Source organism: Phyllopteryx taeniolatus, chromosome 22 (genome assembly GCF_024500385.1).
Source record: "Phyllopteryx taeniolatus isolate TA_2022b chromosome 22, UOR_Ptae_1.2, whole genome shotgun sequence".
Lineage (NCBI taxonomy): Eukaryota > Metazoa > Chordata > Actinopteri > Syngnathiformes > Syngnathidae > Phyllopteryx > Phyllopteryx taeniolatus.
Window position 1 is genome coordinate 9610621 of NC_084523.1, and position 26336 is coordinate 9636956.

The following is a 26336-nucleotide window of genomic DNA, read 5'->3' on the forward strand; positions in this document are numbered from 1 at the left end:
TAAGGAACTCGCAAATATGTCATCTGTGGGGGAAAAGCCTTTTATTTTTTATTTTTGTTGTTGTTGTTGAGGACTCTATTTCAATTAGAGGAAGCTGTCGGGGTCGGGCACAATGTAGGCGCTGTAGTGGCCGTCGATGAATCCTTTGCCGCTGTTGTGCACGAACCAGCAGCTGACGTCGGTGCCGCGTCGCTTGTCCTGTCTGTAGTCCTTCTGCCAGCCCCTGGCGAGCACAGCCAGCAGATGGCACCGTCAAAAAACAAAACTTGTAACTTGGGGGTAGGGGTGAAGCGCTACCTGGTGACTTGCAGTTTGTTGCCCTTCACCTCCATGGTGGCTTCCTTCTTTAGGGGGTCGGCGCCGTCGTGGATGTCGTAAATGATTACTTCGGGCTCTTGGGAGAACTGACCTAAGGGACCACACACACACAAACATTTAACCATTTTGTATTCCCAATAACTCATATTTCTGTACATTTTCTTTGTTGTTAACCTCAGTACCTCTACAACAAACACTTGTGTTTCATGTCTTCAAATGAGTCAATGTTGAAGTCTCCAGTCTATCAAGAATGTTTTCCAATTGGCTAACAGTGGTACCTTGAAACTAATTGATTCAAATACCATTAATCTGTTCCTGCCCCCCCCACTAAAAAAAAACACCACCACATTTATTAGCACGTGGTTAGTTCTGTTAACAGCTTCTCCATGCTCTTTGCGAGTGGTTTCATTTTCTATTTGTTTGTTTGTCCCGGTCAATAAACAGCTGAAAATGCTTCAGCAACTGTCCCTTTTTTTTTTCTCGCTTCACTTGATCGGCACAGCATCAGAAGTAGGGATGGATGATATGGCCTTAAAATAAAATCCGTTTTTCTTTCACAAAAATCTGATTTCTGATTTTATTAGATTTCACCCCCCCCCCCCCCAATAAAAAGAAAAAGCAAATGACAAGGAAATTATTCAAACTTTAAACACAACCCATTTTAATAAAACATTTGAAACCTTCAACAATATCAATAAATAAAAAATATTCCTTTTGAAATAAATGTATCAATAAAACTCGAAAGTAACATGAATAATCGACTGTGATTGCCTTCCACTGGGCTCCTTTCTTATCGTATGTAAAACAATGCAAAATAATTCTAATAAATAGTCTGTTTTCTTTGTGGGAGTTTTGATGTAATTGATGTAACCCAAAAGAAAAAGATGTATCAAAAATACAACTTTTGGCTCACAACACAAAAGCAAAATATCTACCAATCGATGGCTCATAATTGGAAAAACAAAATTGGGGCAGTCGTAATCCAAGGTACCACTGCATCTCCAATGCCTCCCACTAATCTTCTGGCTCAGTCCTTTAAAAAGTCTGCAGGAAAAGCGAAATGAATTTCCTCTATGATGAAGACTTGAGAGTACCTATGAGACCGTGGACCAGTGGCGAGTACTGGTTGTCATTGGGGAGGTAGAGACCCAGGAAGTCCACATTGACCGGGTGTTTCTTCCACACGCGGTGGAGCAGAACCATCACTTTGATGCTGTGGTTGATGGTGATGGAGACCTGCGAGTCCTTCATGATGGAGATCCTCACCCTGAAAGGAAAAAATCTTGATGACATCACTCGGCGCTATCTACCGGGCGCCATCTGCTTACCCGTTTTGCCTGATGTCCGCCGTGGCGCCCCAGGTGAAAGTGTGGTTGTTCTTGCCGTCGGTGAAGGCGATGTGGTCGGTGCTGACGGCGACGCTGATGCCATCGGGCTGGTAGTAGACGGAGATGACCCCAAAGTAGGTGTTCTGCTTTCCTTTTTGCACTTTTTTGTTGCTGATTAATTGTCCATTCACCGTCACACCTGCAGGGCCGAACACAAGGTCACACTTCGGAAAGAGACGGGTTGCTTGGTGAAGCTGGTGTCGTACCTGTGCCTCTGTCAGTCACCAGGTTGAGGATGTGACCAGGTTTGGAGTCGATGTTGAAGCAGACGTCCGTGTTGCTTTGGGGCAGGTGCACGATGAAGTGAGGGTCGTTGTCCACTGGGTGAGAGAAGCTGTATGTGAGTCTGCAATGTGGAACTAGTGTGTTACAGTACTGCAGTGATTCCCAACCAGTGCTGTGAGAAACCATCAGGTGAAGTAATCCCATTTCACTCAATTGGAGTGAAACATACTGTATATGCCTTCACCTTATATAATCTTGTATTGTAGTGCGATTATAAGATAGTAGGGCTACTTTTCTATTAGACAGGGCTTTGGCACCATCTCGTGACGTCTTAGGGCACGTCAGAAAGAGCACAACAACGGCATATAAAGGAGGATGATGGGTTACCCCAACAAAATATGTGAATTGATGAATTCACAAGACGTGAACTGCAGATAGACAAGGGAACATTTGGTGGCTGTGCAGTACCTAAGTTGACCTGCTTTGGCAACGTCCACTCCTCGGGGCCTTTTTCCACCTGACTGGGTGGGGCCTCCGTGGTCATCTGGACCCATGGCGGAGGTTGATAAACGACCTTCACTGGAGGCAAAGTCCTCGCAACGCCTCCCATTGCGTTTCCTGCACCGAGACGTTATGTTTACTGGCAAATCAAAATGACTCCTGGTGGCGGCGAGGCTTCTGTCTGGCACCTGAGCAGCAGCCTTGCTTGGGGTCCTTCGGGGAGTCAGCCAGCATCCTCTCTGTGCTGTCCTCGCTCTCCACCAGAAGAGCCGTTAGTGGAGTGACAAACTGATGCTCCATGGCCAACGCCAGAATGCGCTGGGTGATCTTTCTCTTCTTGACGGCGGTTGGCGCCAAAGACCTGGCAAGTGGAAAGGACAACAAAGGACAGTGAAGGCCTTTGATCCATTCATGAGGTGGGTCTCAATGATTTTATCCGTGTAGTGTTCAGTAGTCCAACTTTGTGTAGGTGTTGGGGTTCACCTCTCACTCATCAACTGTTTGATGGTGATGTAGGCCCACAACTGCCTGGCGAAGCCCGTGAAGGAGTGCTGCTGCTTTGCCAGCTCTGTGTCCAGTTCTGAAGTGTCCACCTCTGTCTCCAGGGTGATGTCCAGCAGGGCCTGCAGGGTGAAATCAACAAGACTGAGAACCGGTAATTACCCCCATTCCCTTATGCTTTTGTGTGTGTGTGTGTGTGTGTGTGTGTGTGTGTGTGTGTGTGCCACTCACTCCCGACGCGGTGGTGAAACTGGTCAACGTGTCGCTCTCGGACGGCTTCACCTTCCCGGCCACCACCAGCTCGGAGCCGCCAAAGTATTTGTCGAACTGGTTCTGTGTGACGTCGGACACAGAGTCCTCCGGAAACTGGACGGTGACCCTCCGCAGAAGCGGATTGGATACCTGGCTGTAGAACGTCTGCAGGAAATATCAGCAAAGTGTTAACTGAAGAGATCCAAACATTTCACTTTCTTTATTTCACCCTCTTCTACCTCAATACTACTGCAAAAAAAAAAAAATATGACCTGTGTTGATCGTTACTCTTAAAGGCTCCTAGCGGTCGCGGGGCCCTAAGTATTTGCTTAGTTCATTTTTGCTTCTCGTGAACAAGACCCCAAGATATTTGAACTCCTCCACTTGGGCCAGGATCTCATCTCCGACCCGGAGAGGGCACTCCACCCTTTTCCGACTGAGGACCATGGTCTCAGATTTGGAGGTGCTGATTCTCATCCCAGCCGCTTCAGACTCATTGAGAGGCGTCAGATGAGGTGCCTCGGGCATCTGATTAGGATACCTCCCTGGTGAGGTGTTCCGGGCACATCCCACCGGGAGGAGACCCCGAGGATGCCCCAGGACACGCTGGAGAGACTACGTCTCTCGGCTGGCCTGGGAACGCCTCGGGATCCCCTCGGAAGACCTGGAGGAAGTGACTGAGGAGAGGGAAGTCTGGGCTTCCCTACTGAGGCTGCTGCCCCCGCCACCCGAGCTCGGATAAGCGGAGGAAAATGGATGGATGGATGAACTTTTGCTTCTGCATGTTTTTGTAGCATCTTAAAAGCTCAAATTTGTAATGGTCGTTTTACGAATGGTGGCATACGCGTAGCTGCTCGGCCGCATCGTGGTTAGCGAAAATGCGCTGGGCGATGCCCCGGTTGTCCATGGCGATGCGCTCCAAGAAGTCGTAATCCACGTCGAAGCCAATGCCCAAAGAGAACAGCGAGAAGTCCTCCCTCATCGCCTTCTTCACGTTTTTCTGGATGGTGCTCAGCTTGATCTCGCCTGCACAACCATCCATCATCCATATTAACCAGATGCTCAAACAATAGGATTCGATTTGCCGTTATGAGACTCACCCACTGTGGGGTCACCGTCCGACACCAGAATGATCATGGAGACCGATCTAAGGTCGATGAGGCCCTGATTGGATGCCCTCACCAGGATCTGCACTGCTTTCATCAGCGCTTCGTTGATGTTGGTGCCTGGGGGTCAAAAGTTAGTCATGATGAGCAACCTAAAATGTTCTCAGCTTCCAAATTCCTATTTGTTTAACGGTACCTCCAACCGGTTTGATGTTCTGGATGTACTTCTTGGCGTCTGCGATTTGTACGGTGGATCCGGGGACCAGGTCTTCGCTCCAGCATCGCACATTGTGGTTGAAGTCGATGATGCTGAACTGGTCGTCAATGGTGAGGTCGTCCAAGATGGCTTGCATGGCCTCCACTGTCTGCAAGAGAAAATTGGAAGTCAGTCCTGCAGAACAACTACAAATGTTAACAACGACTTACCTGCTTCATCTTGACCCCCCACATGGACCCACTGACATCGATGACAAACACAATGTTTTTGGGGAGCGGAGACATGTCGGATGGGGCGAAGAAGTGGACGAAGTGCCCGTCTGAGACCTAGCGGGACCGATTGGTCTCGATCAGTTGCGGTTTGTCAGCGTGTGAGCAGCAGTTGAGTGTTAGGTACCTGCAGCTCGCCGGCATTGCTGTCCCGCTTCACGTCATATTTGACGCTCAAGGTTCCGTCGATGGCACTTTCGGTGCAGTTTTCACACTTCCTCTGCTGCTGCAGGGTTGGCTTGAAGACCACATGGGCCTGAGGGTGTGGGGCGAAATAAACCAATTTGTAGGTTTCCAAAACAAACATTTCACATGAAGTAAGTCTTACCTTCTCCGGGGACTGCGTCACTGTGACCCGGTTGGAAAACTTCTCGCCGAGGCTGTTTGACGTTTCCAGCATGGCGATTCCCTTTGGCTCAAAGATGTAAATATCCACCTAAAGACAGACATTGGGGTGGTAAGAGGACTTTTTTGGTTGCTGCTCTGGTTCTAATGAAGTCCGCACCTGGAACTGAGGCACCAGTCTTCCAGGCTGCAGGTGCAGCAAGTGCTCGTAGAATCCTAGCCTCCTCTGCATCATCTCCTGGTAGTGCAGCTCAAACTCGATGTTGCTTCCGGGGGGGACGTGTACCTCTGTCTTAAAAGTCTCCATTTCTTGAGAGTTAGCCCTGTTGTGCGGAAACATTCCAGTATCCCTTAAGTTCTACCTTTGTCCCTTTGGACTTAAATCTATTCAGGGGTTGCTACAGTGTATTATCCTCATCTTCTGGTCTTATACTAGCAATATGCAAGTCCTCCCTCACCACATCCATAAATCTCCTCTTTTGTCTTCCTCTTTGCCTCTCGACTGGCGGCTCCATGTTTCCACTGTCTCTTGTCTGCTCATGTCCAAACCATCTCAATCTGGCCTTTCCAGCTATGGCCTCTCTACCCCTGTCTCTAAACTTTCCTTTCTGAGCCATCCCTCTAATGAACTCATTCCTAATCCTGTCCACCCTTGTTACTCCCAAAGACAATCTAAGCATCTTCAACTCTGCCACCTCTAGGTGTGTCTACAGTCTCCTTGTCATTTCTACTGTCTCCAAACCAAACAACATGGCTGCTCTCACTACCGTCGTATAAACCTTTCCTTTCACTTTAGCTGGTGCTCTTCACACTTTCCTTCACCTGTTCCATCCTTACTGTACTCCCTTTTCACCTCTCTTCTATACTGTCCATTGCTCTGAACAGTTTATCGCAAGTACTTGAACTCCTGCACCTTCTCTACCTCTATTCCTTGTAACCTTACCATTCCACCAGACTGTGTTTGCTTCAACTGACCTTCCTTCCTCGTCTCTTCCTTATGTTTTACTTTTGTGTTGAATCCGAGAGAGATCTGTTTGACTACCTGACGATGCCAGCGGCCTTCCCTTTAGCTCGGGCCTGGGCGTACAGATTCCTGGCCACCGTCTTCTCCTTCACTGAGCCTGTGAATTTGATGCCGTTGACATTCCTGCGGCACAAAATGCAACAAGTATCAACTCTGCATGCCGGCAACGCATTGCCGATCTACTGTATGCTCTCACATGGTGAAGTTGGTGATGAAGGCTCGCTTGGGGATCTGCACGTTGAAGCCGATGGTCTGGGCTTTGGAGCCTGAGTTGACCACCGAGCTGCGGACGGTGGTGTGAGCGAACCGCGATGTGATCCGGCTCTCCACCTTGTAGCTCTTGACGGTGATGTCATCTCCACGGATGGCCTTGGCGGGAACAGTGGGATTTAGATGCCAGCTTTGAAAGCTGTTCTGCCTTGAAAGAGAACTTCATGGGGTGGGTCTGGGGGGGGGGGTCGAAATCATGCTAGGACTAATGTTGAATGTTATGGTAGCCCTTCGGTCATGGATTCCCTGATACCCCCTGGTTTTACATTGACTTGAATGACGTCTGAGACCGGCATCAAAAAGCTCAAACTGAATTCCCTCGAACTATCATGGGACTGGTACAGAACCAGGTCAATAACCCATCAGTCACGGGAATGTCCCCAAACAGCAAGTTATTGATTTTGTAAGATAAGGTCGAACTCTGTCACAGTGGTGAGAGCTTAAAACAACAAGCGGAGGGTCATACCTCAAAGTCTTCCTGCTCCTCGCTGGTCAATACCGCTCTCTAAAACACACAAATTATTCATCTGGCACATTTTTTTTTTTGTTGAACTCATGCAGTTACGATGATTCATATTTTTTATTGGACAGATAGACATACTGTAGGTTATTGATGTTTCTTGATTAATGGTTCTTGAGAAACCTTTAAGACCTTCAAAGCTGTTTTGGGCGAACACCTATTCACTCGATACAATAACACAACAAATATCTGTGGAAGACTTAGCTCCTGTAAAAGGGTTACCCATACACCTTCATTGAATCCAAAGAAGAATCTCACACCTTGTGTCTGTCACCATGATCCCGAAGATCTGACTGATGAGAGAAGGTTGACGATTGGTTGTTTATGAAAACATGTTGTAAGCGATGTCACAGCATCTTGTAAATGAGGACCTCCTTCAAGCTCACTCACCACTTCGTCCTCCCATTCTCCGTCGATCACAAACTCAAAGCAGCGGCTCTGTTGGAGACCCAGGAGCACGAGGATGAGGAGGAGAAGAAGCCTTCGCTTCATGTTCTTTGCGCTCTGATCGTCCTACTTGCAAGCAGTCCTTCTCTGGTGGAGGACCATTCGCAAATGGTTAAAATCCACATAAGCGATCAATATTTGCAACCCGATGGGAAGCAAACTTTGAAGCTTGACCTGCACATTGTGCATAAGTAAATAGTGTTGTACAAGCCCAGTCAGTTTGCTTTTAAAGTTGTGGAACACTGATGTCTCGCTTGTATTCTGATTGGCTCAGTAGGTAGAGCGGGTCGTCCAGTATCCTTCAGGTGTTTTTTAGCAAACTCCATGCGGGCTTTCATGTGTCTTGCACTGAGGAGAGGCTTCCGTCGGGCCACTCTCCCATAAAGCCCCGACTGGTGGAGGGCTGCAGTGAGGGTTGACTTTCTAGAACTTTCTCCCATCTCGCGACTGCATCTCTGGAGCTCAGCCACAGTGATGTTTGGGTTCTTCTTTACCTCTCTCACCAAGGCTCTTCTCCCCCGATTTCTCAGTTTGGCTGGGCGGCCAGCTCTAGGAAGGGTTCTGATCGTCCCTGATCAATTATGGCGGCCACTTTGCTCTTAGGAACCTTAAGTGCAGCCGAATTATTTTTGTAACCTTGGCCAGATGTGTGCCTTGCCACAATTCTGTCTCTGAGCTCTTCAGGCAGTTCCTTTGACCTCAGGATTCTCATTTGCTCTGACATGCACTGTGAGCTGTAAGGTCTTATATAGATAGGGGAGTGGCTTTCCAAATCAAGACCAATCAGTATAATCAAACACAGCTGGACTCCAATGAAGGTGTAGAACCATCTCAAGGATGATCAGAAGAAATGGACAGCACCCGAGTTAAATATATGAGCACAGGGTCTGAATACTTTTTTAATACTTTAATACTTTTTTTAATCTGCAAAAATTTCAACAATTCTATTTTTTTCTGTCAATATGGGGTGCTGTGTGTACATTTATGAGGAAAACGATGAACTTAAATGATTTTAGCAAATGGCTGCAATATAACAAAGAGTGAAAAATTTAAGGGGGTCTGAAAACTTTCGTACCCACTGTAAGTGCCGATCATTTACCATTCTAAAAGTCATCCCGAGTACAACATTTGTGCGTGTACATGGAGCCCTTTTGTCCATCCAAGGGTCGCGGGCGTGCTGGAGCCTATCCCAGCAATCTTCGGGCAGGAGGCGGGGTACACCCTGAACCGGTTGCCAGCCAATCGCAGGGCACACATAAACAAACAACCATTCGCACTCACATTCACACCTATGGGCAATTTAGAGTCTTCAATCAACCTACCACGCATGTTCTTGGGATGTGGGAGGAAACCGGAGTGGCCGGAGAAAACCCACGCAGGCACGGGGAGAACATGCAAACTGGGATTTGAACCCTGATCCTCAGAACTGTGAGGCAGACGCTCTAACCAGTCGTACACCGTGCCGCCAGGCCTTTTGTCATCACGCTAATCCTAGCCCCCATTTGACCTTTTTGGTTTGCCTACCTGCCATGTGGCCCACTCATAATAATACTTATTTTGCACGTGTTAAGAATTGTCTATGTATGTTGAATCGTGCCTTGAACTGACAAGGTAAGCGAGAGACTCCTGATGTTACCATAAGATCTGTAATTTGATTACATTTTTTTTCATATGTGCTCAATATGAAGGACAATTCTTCATCGGCAAATACACCGATAAATTTGAGTGTCTGGTTTGATTTCAATGTTATTGATTACCAGTTTTGTGTCCTGCTTTGGAAAAGATTTATTATCATATCGTTGTTTTACATTCAAGGAAAGCTTGTTCACCTGAAACCATCACGAGAGTGTATTTTGGAGTTGTATTTGCATTTCTGATGAGACATCCAGAGTGAGACGTGGCAATATTTGTATCATCCGCAAATAATATGGGCAGGGAAGACTCGGACATGATGCCGAAATGATGAAATTTGACTTTGCCTGATTGGAATCCTTTCAGAATCATCTGGTGAATGTGGTTTTACGTCAAGCTATTTTCCATCCTCATAAAACATTGTCGTAAATTGTCGTTCTTGTTCTTGAGGTGGTATTTTACTCTGTAAACCTCGGATATTTTTTTTTTACCTAGTTTTTTAACTTTATCTGCATCCATCCTCTATGAACCACGAATTTGACAAAAATTGTGCTGAATGGCTGTGATGTCTATTATATCCACCAGATGACGCCAGATATCTCAAACGACGCAAATTCCGACCATCAGTGAAGGCATCAGTGAGCAACAAGGGCTGCTTATTGATCTAAGTCAGCGATTCTCAACCAGTGTGCCGGGGGCACATTAGTGTGCCCTGAGCGCTCTTCAGGTGTGCCGTGGGAAATTATAAAATTTTACGTAATTGCTCCAAAAAATATTTATTTACAAGAAATAATGTATCTGTTCATCTATTTATGCCAGTGAGGCATAGTGACAGACAGAACAAATAAATGCTCTTTTATTAGATGGCAGGAAGTACATGCAGTCATAAATGTGTTCACTTTTTTTGACATTTTTGTTTGTTGGTGCGCTGTGAGATTTTCCAATTGTAAAATATATGCCTTGGCTCCAGAAAGGCTGGAAGTCACTGCTCCAAGTAGACCCCATCCTTCTTTATCTCCCCCCTCCTCTTCTCCTTCCTCTTCCTCCTCCAGTGGGTGGGCACAGGCTGCAGGCTAAACTGTTCTCACTAACTTTGTGACACAAACAAAGTGAGAACGACGAAAACGATGCTGCTGGTGCCTTTACTGCTTTTGTGCGGCGCTCGGTGCACGCTTGGACAAGTGGACGACTTCGAACAAGGAGACTATGTTGATGCCGACTTGGATGACTTGGATTTGGACATCGTAAGTGTTTGTTAATGTTTTGTTGTTGTTGTTGTTGTTGTTGTTTTAAACCGAATTAACTTACTTGTCTCTGCAGGCACCTCGCAGAGTTCCGCGACAGGTGAAAAACACCCTCATGAAGGTAGAATCCACTCATTTTATATATAATATAATATTAATGTGGCGTCTCAAACGTAACTGATTGGTGAATAGAAATGTATTTGTTTTAAATGGCTATCACATTAAATAATTGGTCTATTAATAAATGTGGCCCTTTAGCACATCTTGGCCACCCCTGTACTAAGGCATTTAGTTGGCCCAAATGTTTTTATTTTTGTTATTTGTATGATCCTAAATGGTGACCCACATTTTTTGACCCAGTTTACATCAGTTAGAAATGTTTCTGACTCTATGCACGCACATTACATCAGAATGTAGAATTGTGCGTGACGCGCACAGGAGAAGGCGCCAAGTGCACAGATGTTCCTTCAAGAGGAGAACTGTTGTCAGCTCATGGGATTTGAATTCCTTTTGCTTCTGCTCACTTCTTTGATTTCATCAAAAAGACATCTGGGGAACGGCTCCAGGAAAGGTTCTTGAATTTTAGTAGTAGTTATTGCGCAATAACAAAGCTGACTTGTTCTGTCCGTGCAGGAGACGAGGCCTCACATCCAGGAGCTGTCTGTCAACACCACCGTCATCTCCCGCTACGCCTTCACAACGGTGCGCTGCGTCTTGCTCAACCGGCACGCCGCCGCCGGCGAGGGCGTCTTCCACTTTCCCGTGCCGGCCGGCGCGTTCGTTTCCAACTTCACCATGTAAGAAGCACGCACTAGCCATAAAAGCTTAGGATTGGGCTTCGGGTAAAATTTCAGGATGAACCTAATGTGCACTGTAACCTTTATAGGTGAGCTTATAGTCCCTGTAAAGTAAAACTACATATGTCTGGTAAATTTGACACACCACAGAGAAGAGTGTCCACACGCTGGCTGTCAAGTCTGACTTAAAAAAAAATAAATAAATCAATCAATGTTAAAAATCAGCAATTATCTTCAAACATGTATAATGTATTTAGAAACAAATCCCTAAATTCACTTTATACGGTCTTTAATTGGAACGTCCAACTGTTGAACGTTTCAGTACTGTTCGCACGACTATTATTGTTGTCATTATTATTGGTCCATTCGTGGTTCAAAAACCTGATGTGAATTTTGCCATTTAGCTCCTTGTTGGGGAAAACCCAGCAAGTTGTGCAAAAGGTACTGACACTTTTTCTGAGGAGTGCAGATGACATCAACGAATGCTGCTTGTAAGAAACATTTTGCTTTCCGGTCGCCATGGCGACATTAAAGCGTTGACAAAGACCAGGGAGCGTCTCACTCCCCTCGACATGCCGTAAACCCGCGTCAAGGCGAATTCTGGGTCTTTTGTGTGAGAAAATCCAGTTAAAGCGGCAACGCTAATCCTCTAACTTTGACCTCCAAAACCAGGATCATCGCAGGGCGGGTCTACCAGAGCCAGGTCAGGCCGAAGGAGAGGCGGAGGGTCAAGCAACCAGACGGCAAAGCTCGGTACAAAGAGTCAGGTGACACAAGGTGAGGTGTGTGTGTTGTAAGTCGTTCGTGCTCTGATCTTCGTCTGGTGGCCTCTAATTGCACCTTTCAAGTTACTTCCTCCTCATGCTCCGAGTTTGCAAACATAGAACACATTCAATGGCCATTCTGTATTTGTGTGTGCAAAAATGGGTGTGTGTGTGTTTGTTAGCAAAAAGAAACGAACTATTGTGTGCGATATGGAAGAAGTGACAGAGAAGGATGAAGAGTGGGTGTGAAGTGGAAGAACTGACATGAGCGATTCCACTTGCGTATGGATGATGACATCATCTCCTGTTCTGTTGAAGTCATAGCTTTGCCGCCTCCGTTATTCTCCGTTGGTTCTTCATCATTTGCGCGTGCGTCCGTTGACGACGTGCAGCTGAAATTGGATACTGATGCAACTTAATTTGACAGTAAATATTTTGACTTTTGTGTTTATTTAATTTCAGAAATACAAAAGAATTAGACAGAATTAGAGCACATAGGTTTAACGCCTGAGTGAAGGCTATATATCTTAATGCTAACAAACAATGCAAAACACTATAAATCAGCTAACGAATAGCATATACGCAGATGTAGACAGAAAATATAATAATACTCACAGTCATATAGTCCTTATCCTCTGTGAAGAATGACTAATATTAATGTGACTTATGCGTTATTAGGATTCCCACATAGTTTTTAATATAATAATATATATATAATATAATATTTCTATTAATTTCCCTTCGTTTCCTCCCCACCAGTTCCGCGTTGGAGGTGGAGCTATTCCGAATGGCGGCCAGCATTCCGGGAGGGAACCGGGCCGTCTTCCTGCTCACGTACGAGGAGCTGCTGCAGCGCCGGCTGGGCCGCTACGAGCACGTGACCAGCCTGCGGCCGTTGCAGCTGGTGAGCCGCCTCAGGGTGGACGTCACCATCGTGGACCACTCGGCCATCACCGCTCTGGAGGTCCTCCCTCTCCGGCGGAGCAGCGGGCCCAACCCGGCCAGAACGCCAGGTTGGTGTCTAGAATTTCGTCGAATGACCGCACTGAACGGTGAACCGCAATATAGCGGGGGAACGCTGTACTTTTTTAACACATATCTCCTGTCTTTGTACTCCAGCCAAGACCGAGCCCCCCGTCACCACGACGGTCCGAAGGGAGAAGAACGTCTGCAAGATCACCTTCAGCCCCAACATTGTCCAGCAGGCCAAGATCACCACCAACGGTATCCTGGGAGATTTTGTGATCCGCTACGACGTCCAGAGGCATATGGGCATCGGTGACGTGCAGGTTAGAATTTTTTTTTTTTTTCTAGGCTCCATTTGGGAATGGACTTACTTACTGTGTCTCATTGCCAGGTTCAAAATGGCTATTTTGTCCACTACTTCGCACCCAAAGACCTACCGGCGGTGCCCAAGAACGTCGTGTTTGTGATCGACACTAGCGCCTCCATGCTGGGCACCAAGATGAGACAGGTGGCGCTCTTACGCTTTTGTTCAACACTCACACCTAATGGCAATTCAGTTTTCAGAATGTGGGAAGAAGCCGTATCACTACTTATCATAATAAATAAATACATGTGAAATGTTTTTGTAAAAACATTTTTTTCCATGTTTTAATGTTATTATTTACAAGGAGTTGTTTTTTTATTTACAATAAATAAATTAAGCAATTTATTGTAAATTAAAAATATTTTTGAAATGTATTTTACACATACATTTGAGATGTATTTATTAGTTTTAAAAAATAATCGGTTATTTTCAATTTAATTTATTATGTAAAGTTCAGTTTAAAAATGAAAAACTAATAAATAAATTTTAATACATATTTGGTGAAAAAAACTAAATTATTGCAACAAATATTACAGGACTTAAAATTATTTTTAAAATTTATTTTACACGACATTTAACATTTATTTGATGAAGTAATTAGTTAATTTTAAATGATAAATGATTCCATTTAAAAGTGGAAAAAAAAAAATCCATTTCAACTAACCAATTTTAGAAAAAAAGTCTTAATTTATGCAACAAATACCACAGGACTCTCGATAATGTAAATGCTTGGTTTGGCCGGCCGGATTAAAGAACGGAGTGGGCCACCCGCATGTCGCCAGTGATGAGTTTTCAGAGAATTGGATCTGTTCAACTGGAACCCAAAGCCAACACCCCACCTCCTCACTCCCACACTGGAACACGAGCGTTCCAGTAAATCGCCACGAGTTGCTCCGAGTGAAAAACAGTTCGGGTTGCGATGCGGAGCGCGATGTCGAGCTGTAAGGCAGGAAGGTCAGCGTCCATCGAGTCATGGAACTTTTGAGACAAACGGTACGCTTGACCCCCTGTGATGCCCGCCCCCGGCATTCGCCGCAGAACAACGAGTGTGGTTTAATGCGCTTGCACAAAGGCGGGCTTCATGGCGGGTCAAGCATCTGTTTCTGACCGGGAGCGTATACATCCCATAGAGATGCCGGCGCCAAATTATACAAGGCGCCCACTCATGCACGTAATGTTCAGTGCAAAGAGCCATAAAATTGTAGGATTTTTGTCATCGCTTCTTCACATAATATATAGAAAAAAAGTGATTTTACAAAATCACATTTTTGTAAAATTGCAAAAAAAAAAAAAAATCCTTTTTTTGCTAGTAATATTGCAACTTTACTCTCATAAAACTGCCACTTTTTTCCTTCAGCGTTCTGATGTGTCTCCTTTGCCAGACGAAAGACGCCTTATTCACCATCCTGAGGGACCTGCGAGCCGTCGATCACTTCAACTTCGTCAGCTTCTCCAACAAGATCAGAGTGTGGCGTCCGAGTGGCCTCGTGCCCGTCACGCCGATCAACATCCGAGATGCCAAGAAGTTTATCTACACGCTCATGCCCACTGGAGGTCAGAAGATCACCCGTACTGTCCCGCCCTATTTAGCAGTTCACGTACCGCAGTCTTGCTATTTTGCAGATTTTTTTTCTACTCGTCCATCGTGGAACTTTGCGCTCCATCACAGGAGTCGTTTGTGGTTGTTGTTTTTAATCGATTTTTACAGCTTTTTACATCTCTCTAAATGTTGAAAACATATCAATATTAATTAAAATCCTGTTATAAGTCTTTATGTACCTGTATCTAAAATAATTGGTAGCTGGTAACAATGCTTTATTTACTCTCTGAGCATAACCGGCTATGGAACTCCTCACGGGCTCCCTCTAGTGGTATGTGACAGAATCACTGAATTAAATGGTTAAACTGTGCCTGTTACAGTGGATTCAACTTTTTTTTCTAAATCACTACAGTTCAGTTATATTTAACCTTTCAGTACTATACAATTGTGTTTATTCTTTTAGATTAGTTTGTTTTCAAGCATTTATTTAGTTGTGCCTTTTTTACGTGGAGTACATTTTGTTTGAATTATTACTATGTTTTTCTATACCTTCAAAGTGTGCATAATATAATGCTACAGTGGCTGACTGTAATAAAAAAAATATACCTTTTACTTGGTGTAAGTTTGAGAACCACTGCCTTGGGTATTACAGTTAAACCTCCCTTTTAGTGAAAGTGACAACCCCCAGAAAGGATCTGTAATTGCCCATACATGCCACAAGGGAGCAGCAAATGACTACTTTTGTCGAAATGAAGCTCCTCAACTCACTACAAATTGTTTCCTTGGCACCAACATGCCACCAGACCGCGCCAAAGCGAAACTAGTAGTGCGTCATCAGCGCATAACGGAGGACGGGTTGACAAAAATCTGTAAATGTGCAAATGGCGAACTCCCACAATGTAGGAGTTCACTATACTGCCATCTATAGGGATTTACAATACACAGTACTAAACAATACTGGCAGTATCTCCTATACATTTTATGATTGCATTTGTTTGTGCTCGTGGATCTTTACAATGCGTTTAGAAAGTGTGTTTAAATAAGTTTAAATGTGTTTAAAGCATGTATGATGGGTAAAATTATATATTATCTATATTGCAGCTTTTCGCCCAATTTGGCTGTCTCTGGAGCGTTTCCGTCATGTTAAACGGGGGTTGACTGTGACCTTCTCATGCATGTGACCTCTCCACAGGCACCAACATCGACGGCGCCATCCAGAGTGGCTCGGCCCTGCTCCGCGACTACCTGTCGGGTGCCCACGCCGGCGCCAACAGCGTCTCGCTCATCATCTTCCTGACGGACGGGCGGCCCACGGTCGGGGAGTCGCAGTCCCCGGCCATCCTGGGAAACACTCGCTCGGCCGTGCTGGACAAGTTCTGCGTCTTCACCATCGGCATCGGCAACGACGTGGACTACAAGCTTTTGGAGCGCATGTCTCTGGAGAACTGCGGCACGATGAGGCGGATCCGCGAGGAGGCCGACGCCAGCGCCATGCTCAAAGGGTAACGACCGAGAAACTTTAATTGACACAAAATGGACGCTCAGAGAGTCACCGCTCAGTGTTCAGAACGTCAGCATTAAGGTGAATTTCCTTTTGGCGTCTGGCGCACGTGCTCAATGACCAGTTTTTAATCCCCCCCGCTTCTGCAACTCGTCCTTCCCGTCGTTCATCACGGGGCGTCGGGACAAAGAGCACCGATGTGTCAGTGCTGACAACCGCTCTCTTTAATCGGCCCGAAACCCTCCGAGCCGCCCTCTCCTCTTTCTTTCCTTTTCCTGCTCTTTTATTCCCGACCGTCCGCTTTCGGGCCGGCCGGCGTGCGAGCTGTTTGCACAGCGGTGCGAGGAATGCGCGCGTGTTGTGTAACCGGCGTCTGAGCATGCTTGTAGATAATAGGCCTCGCGCGTCTTGAGCAAACACGGGTTTGGGTTTTACGCCGTCGTGACAGGGACAGGATGGAGGACTTAGGATTGTCTTTTATGGAGGTGAGCAAACTGTCGAGTGGGGCGACAGGTCGCCTTAAGAGGTTAGCCGAGCGGATTTGTGAGGCGGAAGAAAACAAGGATGTGCTCGCTTCCTGGACAAGAACCGAATGCTGGCAAGTTTGAATACGCTAATCCCTCGCTATATCACGGGGTCATTTATTGCGGATTCAGTGCATCCCCGACCTATTTATTTATGTATTATATTTTTTAAAGGTGAGTGTAGTGCAGTTACTCAACTTTTCATCCTGGATACAGTCAGCTTTATTGGCTAAATGTTTTAAATGTGGCAGCAATGACTCACAGAAGGGCAACTGGGCTCTTGTTCTTAGCTTCCTGAATATTTGCCACTCATACAGTTGATTAATCACCAAATTGCATAGGACATGACTGGAAATGTAAGCCATGACTACGACTCGCTAATGCACACAACTCATAACAATATTGACAGGAACAAATGCAAGGAAAGAACAACGTTTAGCACTGTAGTTTAAAATCAATTCTGACTACCCACAATGCTCTTTGCAGACTACATTGCCACGAGTGTCAGTGTGAGGAACAGTGCAAATGGTTAACCCAGGGAAGGCATGCGCTGTTGTTCACGTCACTCAAGCAGGGCATGCCCAATAGAAATGCACTTTGTCATTTATTTCACGGACTGTGTGGGGATTTTATGGAACGTAAGTCCCACGATCAACGAGGTTTTCCTATGTTTTGTTTTCACGAGGACACAAATTGGTCTCGTTGTCCTACGTCCAGGTTCTACGAGGAGATCGGCACCCCGCTGCTGTCCGACATCAGGATCAACTACACGGCAGGCTCTATGGACCACGTGACGCAGCACCTCTTCGCCAACTACTTCAACGGCTCCGAGATGGTCGTCGCCGGCAAGCTGGGCAACCTGAGCTCCGAGTCGCTCCGCGTTCAGGTCACGGCCAGCAACAACGACAGGACGGTCGTCCTGGAGAGGGACGTGTCGCTCCGGCGCCGGGAGTCTGAGACGGAGAAGCGCGTGAAGGCGGCGGGGGCGGGAGTTCCCGGATCAGGGGACGCTTTCAGTTGGCCGGCGGCGGACTTCGTGGAGCGCTTGTGGGGATTCCTGACGGTCAAGGAGGAGCTTCGGTCGCGTCTGCGCAGCCGAACCAGCAAGGAGCGGCAAGAGCACATCCAGCGGGCCACCGACCTCTCCCTGGCATACCGCTTCCTCACGCCGCTCACCGGCATGCTGGTGGACGAGCCCGAGGTCTTGGCAGACGGCATCGCGGCGCCGACGCTCTCCGTCGGCGAGCGTGCATCGGCGGCGGCCAACGTGGTGCCGGATGATGAAGACGACGGAATGTTACGCAGGGAAGTTGACAGACAGAGTTTAACTCTCAGCAACAACAGGAGAGGTGAGATTGAGTTGCCAAATTATTCTGCTAATGAAGGTATTTAGCAAGATTTTCCTCCTCTTCTTCACAGGTCGAGTTGAGAGGAGACCCACCAAGAAGTCTGTCACCATCTCCAAAACATCAGGTGACGCCACATTGTCAACACCGAGGCTCCGTAGGGGGCTTTTCAAGTGCACGGGGGCCTCAGGGGGGGAAATACAGTGTGTGCATCGGCTTTGCATGCGCAGCCTGTAATTTGCGTGCTGTTCACACAGTCTGCGGAGTGAACACGAGCTGGGAGAGAGGCAGAGGGGCTAATTTGTGAGCGTGAACGCACTCGGCGGGAAAGCTGTCGAGACGTTTTGTTAAAGTAAAAAAAAAAACAAGAAGTAGCCTAATGGCCCTGTCATTAGACTTGCTCTATCATCTTGATGGCTTCTCACAAGTCTGTGAAGATGAAGCCACACTATGATGATCAATAATCTGTCATTTAGGTAGAATGAGCTCACAATGCCTGGGGAATTATTCACTCATGACCTGTTCGCTCACCACATTGACGAGATCTTGATCGATTTCCTGTGTATAAAACGTATTGAAAGCTGCTGTTTCCCTCCGTGTGTCCAGCGGACGGCGACCCTCACTTTGTGGTGGACTTCTCTCTCAGCAAGATGGCCGTCTGCTTCAACATCAACGGCGAGCCCGGTCACGTCCTCCGCCTGGTTTCCGATCACAAATTCTCCGGTAGGACGGAACGCTGTACAAGATAAACCGTTGATTCCCAGCCACTTTGCCGTGGCACATTTCTGTCTTAATGGGCTCAAAAAAAATGTGTTCATTTACGACATGTACATGTTTATGCACTTTGTGAACATTTGTTCAGGCGTGACGGTGAACGGCAAACTCATCGGCGCTCCGCCCCCGCCGGGCAGCCACAAGCATCAGCGCACGTACTTCAGCAGCATCACCGTGGTGGTGGACCGCCCCCGCCGCGCCTACATAGAGGTGACGCCCACCAAGGTCATCCTGGACGGGCTGGACCGCCTGGTGCTGCCGTGCCACTCGACCGCCTCGGTGGAGAGCGGCGCGCTGTCGGTGGCGATCGTCGGCGGGTCCAACGTGACCGTGAGCGTCGGCGCCAACGTCACTTTCGTCGTCCTGCTGCATCGTTACAAGAACCCCGCGCCCTACCAGAGAGACCACCTGGGCTTCTACATCCAAGACAGCGAGGGGCTCTCGCCGAGCTGCCATGGCCTGCTGGGTAAGTGGCAACTATTCATATTTTATTTCACTTCATTTACGGGGTCCTTTGTTCATGTATTACAGCCAAAAGGAGAGCCTGCTCGGTGGAAGTACAGTGAACCTCCACATTTTCACGGTTCTCCTATTTGTGCTTTTGGTGCTCTTTCTGAAATGCCACGAGATGGCGCCAAATCCCTGTCTAATGGGAAGCGTTGGCGTCATGGACTGCCATCAGATTCTAACCTATAACTGACCTTCAGATACAAGGGACTTGATTTTTTTTTTTTCAAGATACAAGCCGGCGGCACGGTTGCCGACTGGTTAGAGCCTCTGCCTCACAGTTGTGAGGTCCGGGGTTCAGGGTGTTCCTGTGTGGAGTTTGCATGTTCTCTCCGTGCCCCCGTGCCTGCGTGGCTTTTCTCCGGGCACTCCGGTTTCCTCCCACATCCCAAAAACATGCATGAATTGGAGACTCTAAATTGCCCGTAGGTGTGAATGTGAGTGCGAATGGTTGTTTGTTTGTATGTGCCCTTCGATTGGCTGGCAGCCAGTTCAGGGTGTACCCCGCCTCCTGCCCGATGATTGCTGGGATAGGCTGCAGCACACCCGGCTCAGAAAATGGATGGATGGAAGATACAAGCCATCGTTTGGACAATTTTTTGACTTGACTTGGGTCTGTATAACTGTATTGTACTGCCCCCCGGTGGCCATAGTGGGCACACCATAAGGAGCAGCACAATGAATTGAATGGATGCATTAAACCATGATGCCCAGTGTTTAATCCCTTACATTCTATTTAATTATATTATTATGATATGTTTTTATAAAGTCGAATATTATAGTGCTATTTTCCTTATTAAAAAAAGCAAGTTTCATCCCATCCGACCATGTTTGCTGTGATGCTCACATATTGTATTCGTAAATTTTCATGTGTACTTTTGTTGACGTCCTTGTTTTTAAGATTGTTAAGCGCGTTGGGATGCCTCAGTGTGATTTTGCACTGAAAAAAATGTTCTTGCCATTTGGGGAGAGAATCTTGAAGTGTCCTTTCACCTCCTCACAGGCCAGTTCCTGCATGAGGAGGTGGGCGTGGTGGAAGGAGATCCAAGTGAGAATCCCTCGTCCGCGCTCCTCAAGGTGAGGGGCCGCTCGGTGCCGGTGGTCCGCAAGAGCCGGCGCATCTACGGCGGCGCCCGGAGCGTGGAGTGCTGGTTCGCAAGGAACAACGGCGGCAAACTCCTCGACGGTCGCTACGAGGACTACGTGGCGACGCACATGTTCGACACAGGTGAGGGGCAGCACGGGAGCAACTCAGCGTGAGGCCCCCCCACCCTTTCCCGCCAGACCGCCTCGGTCCAGGTACTCTTTACTTTCGGAAACGAGCTTTGGATACCCTAGCAGAAAATGCACACCGGGGTTTTTTTGGTATCCTCTAGCATTTTGGGAAAACTGCGTACACTGATTCTAAGCAAAAGTTTCCAAGTATCTTCGCTTCTTATCTATTTCTATTGGACATTTTTGTACTGTAATCATTTTACCGTTATTTGTTATGTTGTGTAAATAAAATGTTTAGAGTGGCGGTTCTCAACTGTTGTCAAAATAAATAAATAAGGACATTTCTAGGTGATATAACTATCATAATTACTGTAAATATTTTGATTTAAAAAAAAAAAAAAAAACATTCAGACCATGAATATGAAATAAAAAACAATTTTAAAAATGGAAAATGCCCACTTGTTCCACGTGTCCACATATTTTGACGCCGCCTAGCGAACTCGTTTGGAACGTTGTCGATTGAAAAGCGAGGACCCCTTGTCATTTTTTTGACTACCTGTCCGCCACCCACCAGTTGACAAATCGTTTTTTGAGTCAGCCGATACATCTGTCAGCGTGTTCCGCTGACACCTGGTTGCCGTGGCAACCGGCCCTGCTATCTCACCCCTCGAGGGAAGCGGGGCTGGGGGCCCGATGACAAGATGCACGCACTTGCTGCTCCTCCCTGTCATCAGGCGGAGGTCGGGGGGCCGCCGGTCCCGCCCGCCACAGGTGTGCTGCCAGCTAATGAGCTCCATTTACGCCTCAAGGAATTCACCAGCGCGCAGCCGTGTTCTTGCGTCGGTCGACTTTTATTTTTGGCCACAGATCAACCACATACATTCTGTAAGGAGCACCATAGTGACCAGTCCCAGAGATCAGATATAAAAGAGAAAAAAACAAAACATTCAAAAGGCTAAATCAGAAAATAAAATGACACATTTTGTCCAACTTAACAACAGTAATAACAATGCTTTGTAAAGTTCAAGTTTTAAAGGTTAATAACTGTAATATAAAAGTCAATTACACACAACGCGAATAAATACAAGATACAATAATCATAAGACGGTCATTTGGAATAAAAGTTCTAATGTTAGCTTAGCTTAATGTGTATTGAAACTAAGCTACTGTTGAGTGGCTCGCAAACAAATGCTATAAAATGTGCAACAACTACCACAGTGCTCTGTAGTTGTGTGAAGCTAAGCGAACATTCGTGTCGTGTGACAACCTCATCAATGTCTACATACAAATTTTGCCAAATATTGGACTTTTCTGGCAACATTAAGCTTGTTGATTTGTTTCTGCCAGTAAAAAAAAAAAAAAAAAAGACACTATTAAGGACTTCCATGTTTCTGACAATTAAAAAAGGAAAAAAACTAGTGAACGTAAATTAAAAAATTCTGTCATAATTAAGAAATACTTTTGTACATCACAAAAGGTGGTAACATTTGATTTCCTCTTCCACCCCTTTTTTTTTTTTTTTGACTGGCAACAACGGGCTTGCGCACGATTTCTTAACAACAACACAGCTGACATGAAATAAGTACACACACGTAATTTACTATTTAAAAAAAGAAACAAAAAAACTTGTTTGATGTTCCTTGGAAGTTGTTCGGAAGTAGCCGGAAGGCAGCGCTTGCCGGAATAATGGGACCTTCCATCAAAAGATGGATTTAAAGCAGCTCTTCTTCCCGAAAAGTCCCCAGCGTGGGAGGGGGGCGGAAGAAGAATGATTTTTTTTCCGGATTTTGAAGTGCAGATGAGTAATCCTTCATGCCTTCAAGTGCGCTCATCTTTGTCGCACCAAAAGAAGGAGAACCGACATGGTGGCGTTCCCACTTGAAAGCTGATGTGTAGACCTTTAATTGGAGCGTGTGGAGGCTTCTTTCTGTGTGTGCGCGCGCGTGTGTGGAAGCTTTAGATGCTGGCGGCTTCACACCATCACCCAGCTGGGCCTCGCTTGCGCTCCCGAGTACTGCACGGGAGGCAGAGCGCCGTCGCCCGGTTCCTCTTCGCCCTCCGACGCCTCGTCCGTGTCCGTCTCCGCCGTCAGCAGAACCTGGGAGCCCACAGAAAGTTCCTCGGTGACACACGCACGTGAGAAGGTTAAAAAAAAAAAAAACACACACACGCACACAAAATGAATGGTTTAAAAATGCGGAGAGGACTAAAATCAATCCTCAGATTACCAGTAAGTAAATATAACTTAATGTAGTGGCTGTCAGTAGCTGAGCTAATTGTCAATTCCCATTGAACAACTATTTCCGTTTAAGTCTAAAGTTTCATTTATTTTTATTGTATTTAGTTTTATGTAATTTTTAGTTATATTTCATTTGCATTTAATTTTGGATTTTTTTCCTACTGAATATCTACAGGGGAATTTTTTTATTTTAGATAGGAAATGCTCATATTTACCCATTTCAAAAAAAATAATAATAATAATAATCACACTTAACAGTGTAAATGTGTACTAATTGTGCCACTCTCGCCTGTTAAACTTTTAATGTATCCCCAGTTGGGGAATCTGTGCCATCGAAGACCACCCGTCCGTGTCCTTCTTTTGCTAGCAAAGGGTGCGAAACGTCAATGATTCTCACCCGCGACTCGTCATTGACCGCCCAAGGCGACGCGTCGGCCTTCTTGGGCGAGGCATCGCACGAGTCACCCGGGCTCTTAGTGTTCTTCAGCTTCCTCATGGTCAGGCTGTCCACCACCCAGAACATGACCGACTGGAACAAAACGGCGCAAAAGATCTCACCAAAGAGGCAGCGGGCTCGCCGATCGGCGTTGCGGCGGCGGCCTTACGTTGACGATGAAGGGCACGATGAGCATGACCAGCGCCAGCTCCAGTTGAGGGTTTGCGATGTAGCCCAACAGAACCTCTTGGAGCTGGGAAGGACACCGCATTCAATGAAAAACAATTCCCGACTTTTGTTTCAGATCAATCAGGACGCGCGCATACTTTGGACCATCCTGGCACGAGCAGCACCAGGCTGATGGCGCCTTTCTCCAGAACCATGATGAGCAGGTACGTGCCGCACTGACCCAGCCACGCCGCCGCCTGCGGGGGGTCGCCTACAACACCAAACCAACTTTACATACCTAATTCAGTCTAACTAGTACTCTAGTGCAGTGTTTCCAAACTTTTATTAAGCCAAGGAACCAAGAAAAAAGTATATATACAGTGATGCCTTGAGATAGAATAGAATTTGAATATTATATATATTTATCCATAGTGTGAATATAGCTCTGCATTCACACAATAATACAAAAGAAGAAGGTCGAGTGTATATTATTTTTGAAGTTGAAATGCCGCTCCCTACACAACAGTGACCTACAGTGGCCAAGACAAGAACTGCGTCCTTGCGGCTTGACCTCCAGTTGGTCGTGTTTTCCTATTCCAGCGCGTCTCCGAACTCACCGTACTCGCCAAACGTGAGCTGCGTCCACTGCTTGTACTCCACCACGCGCGACACCAGCGTGACGCCCAGCCAGATGACCAGCATGCCCACCGTAGCGTCCAGCAGGAAGTTCATCAGGTAGCTGGGAAACGACAACAAAAGATAAGAAATGACCTTTTTGATTTCATGGATACCAAAAATGATGGCGTGCAACTGACAGCGAGCAAGGGTCCTCTTTGGTGAGCGTGGACAGGAAGACGTTGGCGAAGTGGATGAACAGAGCGCCAATGGCCTGCTTGGACGTGTCGAAAAACCTGGAAAACATTTCACAGGCAAATTTAGTTGGACTTTTCCTTCTCGGGCTCATTTGCACGCCTTCTGCTGAGGTGACATTTTAAGACAATTCCCCCCTAAATTTACACATTTTATTCCATTTTACGAGAGTTGCTTTGCTGGAATGTTAAGAAAATTAACATTTCTTACCAGATCCTCCAAGGTCGGCGGATGCCTGCTGGCTCCCGGAACCTTTTCACTGCAAAACAAGTACATAGGTGCGTTTTTCAATCGGGGGTCTCAAACCTTTGGGGCCACGGACCTCTTCCAAGAATAACGAAGAATGTATTTTGTCGGGATAAAATGTTGGAATCTTACAAGACTCGAGTTTTAGGACTAAATTCTCGAAAAATAGGTCTTGTGTTCTTGAAAAAACAAGACTTTATTCCAGTAATAATATGCCACTGGTTTAGATTTTTTTATATTCGAAGGGCTCTTGCTGCGCTGGACTTACACTTAACACGACATCCGTGTAAATATTGCAACAAATTGAGGCCGCTAATAAGTAACCAAGTGGAGGCTGATTGATCTCGCTGGGCCTCGGGCTCCATGCGGCAATGCTCCGCTTGCTGCTGCTCGACGAAATCACCGGCAGTGCGTTGACCTTTACATATTGATGAGTGTATCATATGCGCACTCACGTGCAGCATTGACACCGCGCTGAAGCGTTTGTTTAGTAAAGGTTCCAAAAAGTGTTTTTCAGTGCGCTTGACCCCAGTGATGAGCAACACAGCAGTAGGATTCTTTCAGTGCGGTGGCCCACATTCCCTGAGTCAGCAGCTGCAGCGTCACAAGTTATTTATCAGTCAATCAGCCTTTGTTCCTGCATGATAAATACACTGCTGCCTCAAGGAAAAGCCTGGAAAAGAAGTGTTCAGTGTTGAATTGGGGGGGGGGGGGGGGGGGCTTTAACATCTGCAGCCTCCAGCGAGAGCTAATGAAAAATAACAGGAAGTCAAATGAGGAAGTCGCACTCATCATAAAATAAACACTGAAATTCTTGGCTTTTACTCGTTGAGCTGTTCAGCAAAACAACCTGGACATTTTCTGTGGCAAAAGCCCATAGCCAAAATGATCGTTTCAGTTCACCGCTAACTAACTACTGGTGCTTTTACGCATGTTTTGATTGGAGATTAAATGTTGGATTTTGCCAGAAAAATCGGCTGTATGATTACGTTAAAACAGCTCAAACATTTCTTCAAAATACACACTGGGAAAGAGATGAGTGCTCAGAGGCACAACACCTCTCTGCGGACGTGCTGGCACAAAGTCCAGCAAAAGGCTGACTTTTATTTGGCCTTGGGGGTAGTTTGAACACGCCGAATGGGACTAGAGGTCTATTAGAGGTATCCTAATAATCTACACTGCTCTATAGTCACACGAAGCGGCACTCACAAAAGACAATTAAGTTTAAATTCACTGATTTTTCAACCGGGTTTGGTGGGCAGTCTGAAGAAAAACCAAACGTAAACAAGACGCCACGTGTGCAACTTTCCTGGTAATTTGTGTTTCTATTTGCAGATAACGGATTGGAATGACACACACACACACACACATATATATATATATATATATTAAAAGGGGTATTTGTTGACACTCACACATGAGCGTGCTGAAGGCGACGATGGCCAGGAGTCCCTGGATGAGGACCCCGAAGCGGTCCGTCAGGGCGCCGTTGTCGCATCCGTGCGGGTTGGCCTTGTTGACGTCACTCATGTTGCTCACCTCCAGCTCTCCCGCATCGGACATCGGACCGCTGAATCCGTACATGTCCGTGTTGCTGTCGATGATGATGTTGATGACGATACTGACGATGACGATGGGCTGACACACAAAAGCCCTCGATCGGTGGTTCTTCTTAAATCGCCCCAGTTCTGACTTTTGCGATTAACGCGGCCCAAGGTACTTCGATTTTTTAATTCAAGGCTCAGGGGTCAAAGAGGCTTCTGATAACTCAACCAAAGCAAAAATACAAGTCGATTTTCTCGCCCAACTTCCATGTTTAT

General features: G+C 46.5%; 3 protein-coding genes and 1 long non-coding RNA gene across 5 annotated transcripts; 2 read left to right on the forward strand and 2 right to left on the reverse strand.

The window, feature by feature from the left end:
• Nucleotides 1-24: 24 nt before the first annotated feature.
• On the reverse strand, nt 25-7501 carry itih2 (inter-alpha-trypsin inhibitor heavy chain 2). Its single transcript, XM_061762783.1, has 21 exons — nt 7327-7501; nt 7197-7229; nt 6883-6921; nt 6343-6515; nt 6165-6269; nt 5283-5445; nt 5106-5213; nt 4905-5033; nt 4718-4834; nt 4488-4656; nt 4286-4411; nt 4030-4211; nt 3165-3350; nt 2916-3055; nt 2621-2793; nt 2400-2549; nt 1913-2026; nt 1647-1845; nt 1413-1585; nt 298-409; nt 25-223 (listed from the first exon to the last, which is right to left on the reverse strand). The coding sequence occupies exons 1-21, from the start codon at nt 7426-7428 to the stop codon at nt 85-87; spliced, it is 2832 nt and encodes a 943-aa protein (XP_061618767.1). The 5' UTR covers nt 7429-7501; the 3' UTR covers nt 25-84.
• A 2437-nt stretch (nt 7502-9938) lies between these two features.
• Nucleotides 9939-21893, forward strand: itih5 (inter-alpha-trypsin inhibitor heavy chain 5). 2 transcript variants are annotated; one of them, XM_061762781.1, is made up of 14 exons: nt 9939-10259; nt 10336-10380; nt 10893-11056; nt 11729-11833; nt 12580-12833; nt 12940-13109; nt 13178-13294; nt 14533-14704; nt 15883-16192; nt 17433-18064; nt 18135-18188; nt 18668-18784; nt 18924-19301; nt 20346-21893. In XM_061762781.1, exons 1-14 carry the CDS (start codon nt 10143-10145, stop codon nt 20600-20602), a joined length of 2892 nt encoding a protein of 963 aa, XP_061618765.1. In that variant the 5' UTR covers nt 9939-10142; the 3' UTR covers nt 20603-21893. The 2 variants fall into 2 exon arrangements, with proteins under 2 accessions (XP_061618765.1, XP_061618766.1); XM_061762782.1 differs by lacking the exons at nt 9939-10259; nt 10336-10380 and adding an exon at nt 10575-10830.
• tmem110l (transmembrane protein 110, like) lies at nt 21388-26331 on the reverse strand. Its single transcript, XM_061762785.1, has 8 exons — nt 25932-26331; nt 24481-24529; nt 24216-24311; nt 24018-24139; nt 23559-23671; nt 23402-23485; nt 23194-23325; nt 21388-22655 (listed from the first exon to the last, which is right to left on the reverse strand). The coding sequence occupies exons 1-8, from the start codon at nt 26098-26100 to the stop codon at nt 22530-22532; spliced, it is 891 nt and encodes a 296-aa protein (XP_061618769.1). The 5' UTR covers nt 26101-26331; the 3' UTR covers nt 21388-22529.
• Nucleotides 23413-24295, forward strand: LOC133472239 (uncharacterized). Its single transcript, XR_009786657.1, has 2 exons — nt 23413-23624; nt 24001-24295. It is a non-coding gene; the product is annotated as an uncharacterized LOC133472239 (long non-coding RNA).
• Nucleotides 26332-26336: the final 5 nt, after the last annotated feature.